This window comes from Rattus norvegicus, chromosome 14, assembly GCF_036323735.1.
Source record: "Rattus norvegicus strain BN/NHsdMcwi chromosome 14, GRCr8, whole genome shotgun sequence".
Taxonomy (NCBI): Eukaryota; Metazoa; Chordata; class Mammalia; order Rodentia; family Muridae; genus Rattus; species Rattus norvegicus.
Genome location: NC_086032.1, coordinates 70,484,056 through 70,498,360, shown reverse-complemented (window position 1 = coordinate 70,498,360; position 14,305 = coordinate 70,484,056). Strand labels below are relative to the sequence as shown.

The following is a 14,305-nucleotide window of genomic DNA, read 5'->3' as shown; positions in this document are numbered from 1 at the left end:
AGGAGTAGGAGCAGCAGTTGACTATAATCAAGATATACTGTATGAAATTCCCAAAGAATTAGTAAAACTATGAATGTGTTGAAGAAGATGAAGAGGAGCAGAAGGAGCCAGTAGCAAAATCAGCAGCAGCAAAAATCAGTTTACAAAGATTCCTAAGAAGCCAATGAAGAGGGCACGTGACAGAAAGGAGACCAGGATGGAGATTAAGGAACTTCTCTCTGAGAAGGGGAGAAGATCCTATGTGCTGAGACCGTGGCCTTCTGTGTGTGTGTCTCTGTGTGTGTGTGTGTGTGTGTGGGTGGGGGATGATATGAAATTGATCCTTTGTAAAGAAGGCCAGTACATAGGCAAATTCTAATCCAAATAATGTGTGTTATTAGTGATATGAGTTATTCTATAGGAACTGTTGGCCTAGACCTCAACAGAGGCCAGACACTGAGCAACTGGGCAAATTAACAGACTCCTCTGGGTAAGGAAGGGAATGGCTAGATTGGCCTTAAAGCCAGAGTAGGCTCTTAGAAGGCTTTCCCAGGGGAAGGGAAGGAAGGTGACCAAAAATATCACCTGGGCTTTCTATGGAGAAGCGATTGTGACTTGGAGTGGGAGCAGAAAGCACAGGCCACCCCACTCCAGAAAAGATGGGTACCATAACATCACCAGGACAAGGAAGCACCCTCTTCAGAAGGCTCTACCTACTTTCTAATTCCGTGCTTTCTCTTTCTAATTGGAAGGCTGAAACTGCAAAGGACACTGATAAAATGTGGTCCAGCTGATCTTAATGCAGACTGCAGCTGCAGATTCCCCACAGGGTGTGGGCAGCCTGAACAGGGCTTTACCTGTAGACATGCATGTGAGAAGTTAGAAAGTCCAGCCCCTCAAGATTCCTGGATGTTCCCCTTGGAGACTTAAGTAGTTTTGTCCTCTCTCCCCTATCTCTTCAGGGAAAAGCAGTAGGCATGCATACCAGGCAGAGCAGAGCATCAAAGGAGATTGTCTTATCTCTAGTCAGAGGCAGAGGTCTACTCTAAAGACACTGGCCTCAAAGGTAGCCAGAGTGGACTGCAAACTTGGGAAAGAAACTGCTTCTCCCACAAAGAACTACAGAAATTAGCGGTAGACACACTCGCTGTAGTTTGGGAATGGATGGAGTGGGAAAAGGAGAAACGCACACATGGGAATCCTGTCCCCTCCTAGTCCTCTCCTGTTCCGAATTAATTATCTGCAAAGGAAGCCTATGCCATCCAAATTTGAATTCCAATTTAATCTCCTAATACTTATATTGGCTCCTCTTGCCAACAGAGAAACTGTCAAAGTTGCAGTCCTGTCTTTACTCATTCTGCTACTGTTTCAATTAACCCAGAGTCAGGCCTGGTGGGTCACGCCTGTAATCCCAGCACTGAGGAAGCTGAAGCAGGAAAACTGATCCAAGTTCAATGTCAGACCAGGCTGGGCGGTGTAATGAGTATCAGGCTACCCAGAGCTATACTTTAGGACATCGTTCCCTAAAACCAAATGAACAAACAAAAAAAGACAATCCAAACATCAGCATTAACAGTTAAGTACTGGAGAGAAAAGTAGATATATGTTAAGTAAACTATGAATATGTATTTAAATAAAACTACTAGGTGGCCATGCATAAGAGTCTACAGTTTCAGAGACCCTCTGGTAAAATGAATTCATCAAGTATTTTTCTATAGGGCACATGATTCGGGGTCTTTCCCAATAACCCAGATGTATTATTCTCCATCTTGGTCTTTCAGAGGATTTCTTAGAATCTTGCTCTGCCTGCCCATGGTGACTATCGTGTTTAATTGCAGCATTTGGGAGGGGAGGCAGAGACAGGAGAATTTCTATAAGTTCAAGATCAGCCTACTGTACGAAGTGAATTCCAGGACAGCTAAGCCTACACGGAGAAAATCTGTCTCAAAAACCAAGACAGAGAAACAAACAAACAAACACAGAATAAGCCAGCTCTACACCAATTCAGAGACTCCCTAAGCTCCCTTGGGAGAAAACAACAATAAAAATGCTTGTATAGGTGAAACAAGACTTCTGCTGATAGATCCTAGTTCTAGACGTGCTACACCAGAAAGGAAAGAACTCTGAGGCTGAGTGGCAGTAACAAGGATCACCTAAGACAAATGACCTAAACATCTCTCTTTCCCAGTTTACCTCTCAGTAGAAATACAGCGGGAACACCCCTCACAAATGAGACTAACAACCATTCCAGCTGCCTCTTGGTATGGCCTTCCCTAGGCAGAAGATATCCACAAAACAGCCCCACAAGTCCACCATGGTATCCCACCATGAGAGTATGTCTCTAAGCCTCCTTCCATCACCCAATCTCGAGCTTCTAAAGGACAGAAAATGTCTCAGTCCTCTCTGTTGGCAGAGCCTGGTATCTTCACTGCCTGAAGCATGGGAATTCTTGAAGGAATAACTGAGTATTAAGACTTGCCTAGGGCTGGAGAGATGGCTCAGCGGTTAAGAGCACTGACTGCTCTTCCAGAGGTCCTGAGTTCAAATCCCAGCAACCACATGGTGGCTCACATAATGAGATCTGATGCCTTCTTCTGGTGTGTCTGAAGACAGCTACAGTGTACTTATATATATATATAAAATAAATCTTTAAAAAAACAAAAAGACTTGCCTATGTTCTGATGGATGCCACCAGGATTTACATTAAAAGAAAAATAACTCTAGGCTCAAATAAAACAAAACTGTGTCATAGCCACACTATAGCAGGGGGACATAGTAGTTTGGACAGCATGGAAACATTTCCTAAACACTGTGCATTTTGATACTTTGAAAAGATAGCACTTTGATCACTTCTTATTTTGAAGCCTACCAGCTCAATCTACATTTAAAAGTCTGTGAACACAGTCCTTAGCCACTTACAAAGGGGATGCTTATAGCTGTTTGCTTTATGCTTTGTTTGTTTATTCCCCCAAAAGGGGTGCCCTGCTCTCCTTGTGGAAAAAAAAATTAATGGGGATGGTTGCAATAAGAGGAAACTCGTGGCACAACTTAAATTAATTTCTTTCTGAAACACAAACAAAACAGTAAATGCTCAAAACTGTGCATCATGTTTAAATCCTCCTTCATAAATGTGTGTGGGTTTCACCTGATAAGAATCTGTGTTGAATGGGAGTTGAAAGATGTTTTTCTTCTTCTTTTTCTTCCTCTCGGCTTCCATACAAATGGTTCGTTTGCAGCAAATTTTAATTAAAAACAGTTCCCATAGTAAGAAAGTGGGGTGGGGTGGGGGAACCTTAGGAGAAGGGAACTGTGTTAGCAAGCCCTGTAGTCTGTTTTCTGAAGCCATGAAGGCGGCTTGAAAAACAAGGGAGTTTGGAAGTTCCCATTTTAAAAAGCTTCACTGTTGGTTTCATTTAACATTTTCAAAATAGCTGGTCTTGCTAATACCTGCCCCTCCCCCACGCCTCCCCAACCCCCTTCAGAAAGCCACGGGCCGCCCTCTTATTTTTACTGAACATTGAAAAGTCTTTCCTATACTGTAGCTCAGGGGACTGGCAAGTTTTCCTTCTGAATTCCTAGGGGGAGAGATCACCTAACTATTAAAAAAGTTTCCTTCTTTTCTACCTATCCAAAGTAACTAACCTCCTTGGGTCTGTGTTCCGTGCGAACCATCACCGGTACTGAGCCGGTACCATGATGGTAACAAGCTAGGACCCTGGGACTGAGTATATACAAATGGAGCGGAAAATAAATGAGGGCAAAGCACACACGCCCCCTCTCGCCCATCCCTAGGGTGGTTTAGAATTAAGCTGAGGAAGGGTGAAAAAAACAGTCAATATGAATTTTAAGGTCTTCAAACATTTCGAAGCCTTCCTATTAAATGGTATAAAAGTAAACCCTATAATTAGTCTAAAACCCTCCTGTGAACTGCTTTCTATAGTAGTCACAGTTTTCTCATTCACAATAGGGTGTATAATGTTGATAAAAGAAGAAAAATTCAAAAACGTAAGGACACTGCAGGTATCTGCTGTTTTATGTAATTTTATTAAAATTAGTGCAGTGACGATGTAGAAGAAAATAGAGTTCACAATCTTCTTTGAAATGGAAGCATTCTTGGCCGTTGGCTTTAAAGAAATAAGACACTGAGAACTTATCCACAGTAACAAAGAATTGTGTAAGTCAGTCTGATGATCTGACTTAAATTCTACAATAATCCAGCATTAGTCAATTTCTGCCCTCAAATTCATATTCACTAGGGCAGCGAGCACACCTACATTTTTCTTTCACAATGTAGACCTCAGGTTTTTTGATGTTGTTGTTGTTTTGTTTTGTTTTGTTTTGTTTTTTAACGGCTGTTTTTGTTTTGTTATAGCTTTCCTCAGACAAAAATCCTCAAGTCTTTAGAAGATATTTTTATGTCCTATCTGATTGGAATCTCTGTGCCATGTTAAATTAAACTGCATGCTAAACTGTGTAGCTGTTTTCTCCCAAAAGAAATGTGCAGTGTAACCATTCAAATAAATGGATATCAGAAGACATGGGGGTCAATTTATGGTCGCATACTAAATGGAAAAATGTAACATTTTCTCTACTGACCAAGGAAAGACTGTGGCACATCTCAAAGTTCCTCATAATTTTATTTTAAAGTGAGAGCTTGGTGGGTGTAGGGTGGGGGTTGGGGTGGGGCTGGGACTTCACATATTTACCCAAATCTACTAAGGTGTTAATGTTGGGAAGAGATTTTACTTCCTAGAATATGCATCCGCATTTAAAATAGATTTGAATATTTTTTTAACTTTTTAATGGGCTCATGTTCCTTTCCAAAGAGGTTAGGTCACGAGCTCTTTAACTGTTGTTTTTCCACAAAGATTAGAGAGCTAAATGGCCTCATGATAATAAAATAAATGCAGCCAATGTGAGGTGAGAGTTTTCAGAGGCAGATGTCCCACAAGCAACTTCAGCTCCTGGGGGTGGGGGAGGTACCAGGCCCCTCACAGCAGAGCAGTCATTGGGATTTCAATGGCAAGGTTCTGGGGCCCTCTCTGCCTCCCCCCACCCTCCTTTATCTCCAGGAAGCCCAGGTTTGCTAGTCAGAAAACGTTAAGTGAAAAGCTACTTAGTCCTATGGTTTGCTATCCTGGAGCCAGCTGTGCCAGGACCCAGGTTTTGAAGTTTTCTCCAGAAATAGCTGATTCTTTCACTACCATTTGTAAGTTCGAACTAAATACCACCCATGGAGCATAATGTCTGCAGTCCTGACTCTGTTTCTTAATACTTTCTCGTATTAAGGCAAACCATGCTGAGTTTTCAAATTCAAGGGTTATGGCAGGTGATTTGCAGGCGGGGAAATCCAGACTTCACACTCACTCCTGACAGGATCAAGCTAGAAATAGTACTAACTCACAACCCAGTGGTCCTTAAACCAATACAACCCAGTATTTGAAGCACATTGATTTAATTGGAAGAAATGCCCATGGGTGAATATCCTGGGGGTCAATCCCACAAGGGCAGTGAGTGATGTCATGGCTCTACGCTAATTTATTACCTTTTGGTTTTTTGGTTTTTTTTTTTTTTTTGAAGAGAGAGGCCTTTAGAATTACTTGTTTGAATTTCTTCTTAGCTGAGTACATGTTCCAAAGAGAATACGAAGGAGAGAGAGAGAGAGAGAGAGAGAGAGAGAGAGAGAGAGAGAGAGAGAGGATCAGGAGATAATAAACTATATATCGTGCACATAGGAGTGAGAAGGACAGAGTGTGAGATGTTTATGATTGTAGGCATTGGCTAAAGAGTAAAGGTGATCTATTTAATTTTGTGTGTGAACAGATGGGTCAATCTTGCAGTAGTATATGGTGACTGTAAGCAATTTCTACTCAGGCTGCATTATATGTTTTAGAGAAAAGGAACCACCTGTGACGCTACCTGTAACTTTTTAATGCAAAGTAATTTTTTCCTCTAAGTACACATTATTATCAAATTTTAATATTTAATGTGAATATGTATACACAGTAGAAGCAATTAATGATTACTGTCCTTTTTCATAGGCTATGAAAATATACTTCTTGTGCTGAGACAAAGGTGTCAATGTAATTATGTATATAATTGCTTTTAAAAGCCTTAATAAGAGGGTACAGTGTGAAGGTTGGTCCAGAACACACTGAAAAACAGCTCGCAGTACTTGGGTGTCAGGACAGTTAAAAACTCAAAGATTTCTCAAAGCAAGCTCGCCTGTCCTGGTTCTTCAGCTCTAGCCAGAGCAATCTCTTGCAGTCACAGTCTGTAATCTAAAAGTTGGAAGTTCTTGGGTTTAGCTCTCAAGGAAGATTAATGTGTCATTTTGGAAAAGCATACTCCTAATGGGTCACTTTCCAAACATCTCAAACACGAAACAGTGGAGAATCCACACCATCTTAGGGTTTGTATGGGGACCAGGAGGGATGGGAGGTGTCCCAGCTCAAAGCTAGCTGCCCAGGGTTGTGGAAAGGCTCAGAGACACCCAGAACCCAAGAATAGCTATCCTGCTTCAACTAGCAAGAGGATGGGAAGACACCACCACAAAACCTCAACAACTTTCTAACATGCAAGCAGGACACAGGTTGTCCTTCAATCCTATGTTCAAGAATTAATCCATTGCAGCCTATGGTCTGACCGCTTCTATTACTACTACTACTACTACAACTACTGCTACTATTATTTAGAAATACTTAGCAAAGAGATTTTTAATTGTATTTATTTTTTTTATTTTTTAACTTTTTATCGATTCCCGTGACAGTTGCCCTTTTTTTAATTGAACACTTTATTACTATTACTGGGTGCCTCAACTGTAAGACATTACCAATCCTCCCAATTTTGAAAGCAGGCTCTGTCACTGATAGCTGGGACAGGGACTGAAGATTCCAACACACTGCTACAAAGATTTTCATAGAAGACAGAAGCTGTATCACACACATATAAAGCAACACACCACAGATACATGCACACATACAAGCACACACACATATATACACACACTCACACAATCCTCTTTACTGCCAAGAACTCAGCACTCTAAACACAGGGTTTACACTGTACAGGAGCTTCTGGCTTCTAGAAAGAGGCAAAGTGCCAGCAATTATATTTAACATTCATGGTGCATTAACATATAAAGAAAAAAGTGACGATAAAGACAGCCAGGTTTTAAAAAAACAACAACAACAACAACAAAAAAAAAAAACAGAAACAAACAAACAAAACCCACAAGGTCTTGTCCAGCAGTTAACCAATCAGAAAGCAGGTCACATCATCTTTTTAGCCCTATTCAATACATTAAACATCAGGGATTCTCTAAGGCTCCTTAGACGATTCAAGGCAAGTGTGTTTTATTTTATCATGCAAACTTAATCAAATCCTTTCTCAGAGTTAAAAGTCAATCTTCAATCTAAATACCTACCAAAGCTATTCTGCCAACACCTCTGTGGCTTGACTCTTATGGGTGTTTGTACTATGCAGAGAAAACTCAATTCCCAGAGATTTGTGTTTCTTCAAGAGACTTTGACACACCTACAATAAACACTTCGACACCAAGTCCCAACTTACAGGCAGATGAGCACTGGGCAGCAGTACGTTTTGCCACTCAGCCAGCCCAGAGAAAAATTAAATATTTAAATTGTGAAAGGGGAGTCTGGAGTTTTGCATTTGGAAAGTTCTGAAGAAGTCCGGGACTGGCTCACTGCCTGAGAGGCTCAGTCTCCCTCTCTCTGGAGATCCCAAATGCGCTGAACTGTTGCTAGCTTCAATGGGGAGCTACCTCCTGTCCCAAGGTAGAGCCTTGGGAGGCACAACCAGAGAAACGAGAAGGCATAGAACCCCACCTCCTCAGTCAACCTGTTTCTGAATTTAACACAGAAATAGGCAAATGTGTGTCTTCCCCGACCCCACCTCCGGGGAGTTCTGAAAAGTACACAAGGCTCCTCATGTCCCTTTTACCTCAATTTTAGTCACTTTTAAAAAGTAAGTTCACGTCAAACCAGACTTTCTCAGGAACTTGCGAATATATGTATATATTATATTACACACATACACACACACACACTCACACCACAGACACAGACACCCACAAAATCTCTTGCAATTTATATCTCAACAAACAGGACCATCTCTAAGCCTGTAAGCACCAGAGTTCTGGGAAACCTGCATTTCTAGAGACTCTGCATGTGAACCAAGTGCTGGCTTGTCTATTTCCAGATTCTAAGATTCCGGCAGAAAACTGTCCCCAGCTCCAAGAGTTACTGTCCCTGGAAACCCAGCATTCAAACTCGTGGGCTCATCCTACTGTGCTCATTTCTACCTACGTGGTAGTAGCTGGTGGGACACTTCCCACAGAATTCAGCTAAGAACCTCAGGAAAAGCCCATCGCAGTTAAAAAAAAATCCACAAACGCTCGAGAAGAACTTACCTCTGTACGAGACTGCAGTCTCTTGTTCATCTCATAGATTCGGTACTCTGGCTGTACCATGTATGGTGTATGTCTCCTATAAAATGGGCCGAAAGGAGAAGAATAGAAGGGGTCATGTGGTGTGCTGGACATCTTGCCTGCTTGTCGAAAATCAAGCTTAATAGAGTATCAGGAACGTCCATGCAGAGCACATGGGCTGTGTTCTTCACAGTACAAAGTAGACGCACGCACACACGCTCACACACACACACACAGAGAGGCAGGCAGGCAGGCAGGCTGAGCACACTGGCTGGGAAGTGCTGTGGGAGCCCTCTATAGCGAGAGAGGAGAGGGAACGAAGAGGGAGGGAGGGAGGGAGGGAGGGAGCGCGGGAGGGGAGGGAGCACTGGAGCTCTGAGAGGGAGAGAGCGGAGGTTGGAGGTTGGGAGGGAGGAAGGGAGGGAAGGAAGGAGGGAGGGAGAAGGGGGAGAGGGAGTTAGAGAGAGAGAGAGAGAGAGAGAGAGAGAGAGAGAGAGAGAGAGAGAGAGAGCGCTGGATAGCTAGAGGCTCCAACTGCTTGTTTTTAAAGAAGCAGTTGGTGAAGAGGTCATTTCCTGTCCGCACTGTAGACTAGTTCAAAAATATAATTCTCCTCATAGTCTGACAAGAGGTCTAAGGCTGAGTTTTAATTTTTCCCCCTCTAGCCAAGACCTTGCAAGCCTGATTGTTAAGCTTGTTAGCATAGAGGTGGGTTCACCCACTGCCTGAGCCTCTCGCCCCTGACAGCCACACTGTTGTAATGTATCAGAAATGGGATGACTCCCAAACACAACAACACTGGCACTCTGGTCCCTCTGACTTGGGGTTGGTGATTCACTCCTGGGAAGATTCCTCTGGGCCCTCATCTCCCAAAGAGTTTTGGCTGTACCTGCTGCACTTAGGATAGGGAGCTGAGCTGCGGCTTAGCATTCCCCTCCCCCTGCCTTCCAAACTACTTATATGCCCAGCCCCCTTCCTATCCTCCCCAAAAGGGCTTAAAGCCCTTTGGAAGATGGTTTTAGGGGGCCTACTTTCAGCTTACCTACACAGTCTCAGGTAAAAACAGTATCACCCGGACCTAAATGAGGAGCCATCTAAAATCCATCCAAGAGGCAATGGGCTTTTATTTCTACGAGAAGAAAAGAATCCAAAAAAGCAGACTGCTCAGTAAGATATGAAAAGCAAAGGAAAAAGCATCCCACAAAAAATGACTATGGAAAATTCAGTTGAATAAGAAATTGCAGATAATTGAATTTATTGTCCCCCAAGTAACATGCCCAACTCTGATGGGGAAAGGTCTTTGCTTCCTTCCAAGAGTGGCCAAGTCTATAAATCTTAATTGTGGTATATGGCAACTAGAAGAAACCCCAAATAGCCCATGGGAGGGGAGAATTGCTGCAAAGCATTAGGGAGTCTAGGAAAGAACCAATTGCCATGGCCCTGTGCTTATCCAGATACAGGACACTTAAACAAAGCCAAGCCCCAGAAAATCCAAAGCAGAAGCTCACACCTAGCTAAGTCAGCTGCATTAAGAGGGTAAGGGGGAAGGCACCACAGAAAAGCAAGATGAATGCAAGACCTGGATGCAAATGCATGCAAATGAGACATTTCTTCTTTTTAATAAGCAGATTAATTAACTTTCTGCCCCAGATATGGCTTGGGGTATTTTAGAGTCACTAGCCAACAGAGGAATAGGTGCTGTTAATTCTGTGGTTTACATCTTGGAGTAAAAATGTTCCCAAATTGCTGTCTTGTTCAGTCTTGGGTCTCACCTGCAAGAAATATTTGCAGAGTCTACCCCAAACTTCCAGCAGTGCAGGCCAACACAGTCATGTCACTGGCCAGGATGGGATTAGGGGAGCTATTACTCCTAGGCTGCTGAGAACATGTGTCTGGAGACTCCAAGGCAGGCCAGCATGCTGGGTTTCAGGTTTCATTACAAATCCAAAAGCTGGGCCAAATTTGCTGCAAGGTTTGTCAAAACACACAACCTCCTAAAGATGAGATTTCAAACAAATTCCTCGTGATTTATGTTTCAGTATGGTGGCCATTGCAAAAGCCAATTCCTTAGACATTTCTAGAGCTCGGTGCCTGCCCAAGTTTGCATTTACCTCTTCCTGTCAGCGTTACATTCAAAGGAGCTCCTAGGCAGCCGTGTGCAGCCCAGGAGTGATCAAACCCCACAGAGGGAGAGTTATGCTACGGTTCAGACAAGCTTTCCCCTGGGTTTTCGATTTTAGCAAAAAGCCTTACAAGTAGAAAAATATCTGAGTTCTCTACATTCATGCTACAAGAGTATTTGAGTCTTAAGAAGACCTGGGTTTCTCACTCATTCATTCATTCATTCATTCATCATTTATTTAACTGCAATCATTTTATCTTTCCTTTGCAAGGAAATAATCTTCCCTTCATGTGCGACACATTTGTGTTTTGTCCCTTCTTTACCTACAATACCCATCCATCATCTACTCAGTCTTATGCATTAACCTTTTAAATTGCATTTACTATTACTGTATGTTGGAAAGAGGTCCATATGCAAGTCAGAGGACAACTTTGTGGATCTGACTCTCTCCTTCCACATTTACATGGAATCTAGGAAACAAAAGAGCGAGTATATCTCAAGATTTCTGAGGTCAGTACCTTTTCCTTGGAGACAACTCACTGCCCCAGAGAATAACCTTTTCTAATTCATCACTATTTATTCAGTTGACTTCCATAATAAATAGGGATATTTCCAGGACCTCCCTCAGATATCGCCCCTGCTGTGGGAACAGTGGTAGTGTGTAGCTTGTAAGGACCCTTTCACCTATGAGCTCAAGCAAAGTTATGGTTATTGGGTACCTGTTTTTAGCTTAGGGGCTATAGAGCACAGGCAGGTCAAAGGTGGCAGCAGAAAGGCTGCCCTATTTAGCGACTGTAAGGAAGACACCTCAAAGAAGATCTGGTCAACACTGGGAACATCATTTCAAGTTTTAGTGCATGCTGTGATGGGAAAAAGTTAAAATGAGAGATAAAAGAATAATCCCCCCTTTGGGTCAGCTGTGCTCTTTCTATGTTCTTTCCTTTGAGAACTTCCACTTGGAAAGAACACTTGCTACCTTTGGTCAGGGCTTACTACAGACAGCTTCTCTGCTGAAGACTGAACTCAGAGTGTGAGGGTGTTCTGTTATTTTCACAATAGATCTATGGGACTGATTTGGTTACTATCCCCACAGTTCAGATATAGGAACTGAGGCTGCAGGAGACTAAGAAAGTTCTGTAAGGACATGCAGTGAGGAAGTATTAGAGACAAGATTCACACACCTTTTGTCAGACCGATCTTTAGCGTTTCCTCATCCTGAGTGTACCAAGTGGCCATTGAAGGTGCTTAAGGGGTATAGACTATTGAAATGGGGAAAGACAGAGAGGGATAAGGAGGCTCTTGAACTGCATTTTATTCTCCATCCTGTACATTCTCTTGAAGCCTGGTCTAGCAGTTCCCACCAGTCTCATTGTCAACAGTCTCCAGCCCCTGCTGATGGCTGACTTTGCAATATCAGTTTTCTACTTGCCTCTGACCTGCCTTCTTTCCCTGCTGTTCCAGAGAGATTAGCTTTCAGTCTTCTCCTTTTGACCCACAAGTAAAAAAAATCAAGGGTTCGTCAGCCCTTTAATGCAAATAGGAAAATTCAATATGGTGGTGTCCGTATATCATCAAAGCATGAGCAAGTAGAAAGCCAGCTGATTATTCTACGGCCTTGGACAACTGAGCCATGATTACTTACATATACTTTGCATTTTGAACATTGACTACCATCTAAGCCTTCTCCCACAGACACTCTAGGTACCCTAAGCAGTCACCATGCTGTTTCAGCTCAGAACCTAAGTTAAACAAATGTCTGTATGTTTACTGCACAGAATGCTTACTTCACCTTCCACTAAAATACCCCCCTGCACTTTCAAATGGGAAGGTTTCACCACGCCTAGTTCTCATCTTTATCTTCCCTTGGAAAACCAGCATCTCTGGTAGCCATGGGCCTCACCCTGATTTCATGGCAGCTGGATCTTCCCGGCCTTCCACTTCCTGGGAATCTTCACCATTCAAGGACCCATCTTTTTCCTTGACTGGTCCCTTTCCTCTGTTCACTGACATCCTTGCCAGTTTATTCCACTCAGTTCCATTTGCTTCAGAAAACTACTTTCCTCACCCCTCTTCTGGGCTCCCTCTCTATCCTTCCTCCAGTGCCCATGCCTTACTCAGTCAGTCTGCCTTTCATTCAACACACAGTTGACTAATTGGTAAGTGCAAGGTACAGCTGTGACACGCTGAAAGGGAAAGACTTCTAAATATAATCTCTGCTTTCAAGTGACTAAACACAAAGCCAACATCTAGACCAGGGGATCATGGAGATATTATTCTTCAACTCTGGGGTCTTTACACTGGAAAAGTAGGCAGGAATACAGTTCTCAAGGACAAACTTTGTAGTTTCGCCATCCAGCCTTGAATCGTGACATCTACATTCTGTCATACGGCCATGAAACCTAATTTCTCTGTGCCTCTGTGTTTTTGTTTATAAAGTGGGTACCAATAACAATCCTGTCTTTCTTATAAAGATGGCAAAAACTAATGACTGTAAGTTGATCATGATCATGCAGACATTCACTGTACAATCGTAGTCATTAATATTTTATTAGAAGAAACTACAAGAATGAACTGATGTCAGAATGAAGGTAAATTGTCCACATGGAGTTCAGACAATAGCCTGGTTAATGGATGGTTGTAGAGATGGGACAGAAAACATCAAAGGCATCATATGATATGCACCCTCAGATTTACAAATGAGAACGTCCAGGAATCCATTCTACTACATAAACCAAGGAAGGATTCACAATGAAGATACCACTTGTGATCCTCCTTGAGGATCTTTCAGAGGGATAAGGCAGAAAGGTTGAGGATATCATAGCAAGTCGAAAAGATGTCACGCAAATGAACATATCAAGCATCAAATATGACAAGGACCTGGGAAGAGGTGGAAACAGTAAAAAAATGTATCTATTTCTAAATGATCATGAAGTAGAGAGGGAACTAGAGGAGCAGAGTGGAGATGTGGAAATATAGTACTCATGTATAAAACTATAAAACTCGCAAAATGTTAATTACAGAAAGTAATACATTTATTATTTTAAAAAGAGATGAAGCCAGTGTAGAGTACTATACAAGTCATTTAAAGCGATTTGTGCATTGTTACTCAAAGGCTGAATAACCCGTGTATGTCAATATTCTCTAACAGAACTTAGTAAGTGCAAAAGGGAGGCTTGTTGAATTAGCTTCTCCGGTGTGGTACAGATAGTTCAACAATGGCTGCCTCATACCAAACAGATGGAGAACTTGGCAATGGTGCATTCTGTGAGTCTGCATGTCTCAGCAGTCCCAATGTGGAGATAAAGGCCTAGAGTATTGCTAAAGAATTGCAAGTCTTCTGCCCATGCTGGAAGCCTAAAGAAGCTGATTGATTCTATCAGCAAAGGAATCAAACGCAACAACAATGGAGTGGATGAATGTTTCAGCAAGAGTCAAGGTCAAGATGATGCAGGAATGGGGAGCTTCCCTTCTTCCAGCTACCAGAGGATGTTGCTCACATTCAGAGTGGGCGTTCCCAAAGCAATAAGGACAGTTAAGGCAATCCTTCCCCCACACATTCCATAGGCCAACTTGATATAGGCAATTCCTCAAGCTGACCATTAAATTAACCATCAGAACCCAGAAAGACAATGCATTTTTTTTTTACTCAAGCAACTTGACTAATAGATACAAGGAGGATAGATTAAACTCAGTCAAGATTTAAAAACTAAAAGAAATGTTCAACATCTTTAGTCATAAGGGAAATGCAAATCAAA

General features: G+C 42.4%; 1 protein-coding gene across 13 annotated transcripts in view; it reads right to left on the bottom strand.

The window, feature by feature from the left end:
• Ldb2 (LIM domain binding 2) overlaps positions 1-9,118 on the bottom strand; it is a 321,331-nt gene extending 312,213 nt beyond the window's left edge. For 12 of the 13 annotated variants that reach the window (XM_017599112.3, XM_063272933.1, XM_017599113.3 and 9 more), the window contains exon 1: positions 8,411-9,118. In XM_017599112.3, the coding sequence (XP_017454601.1) occupies positions 8,411-8,542 (132 nt within the window). In that variant the 5' untranslated portion in view covers positions 8,543-9,118. The remainder of the gene's footprint in view (positions 1-8,410) is intronic. The other variant, NM_001106009.1, reaches the window with a different exon arrangement.
• Between the last annotated feature and the right edge of the window lie 5,187 nt (positions 9,119-14,305).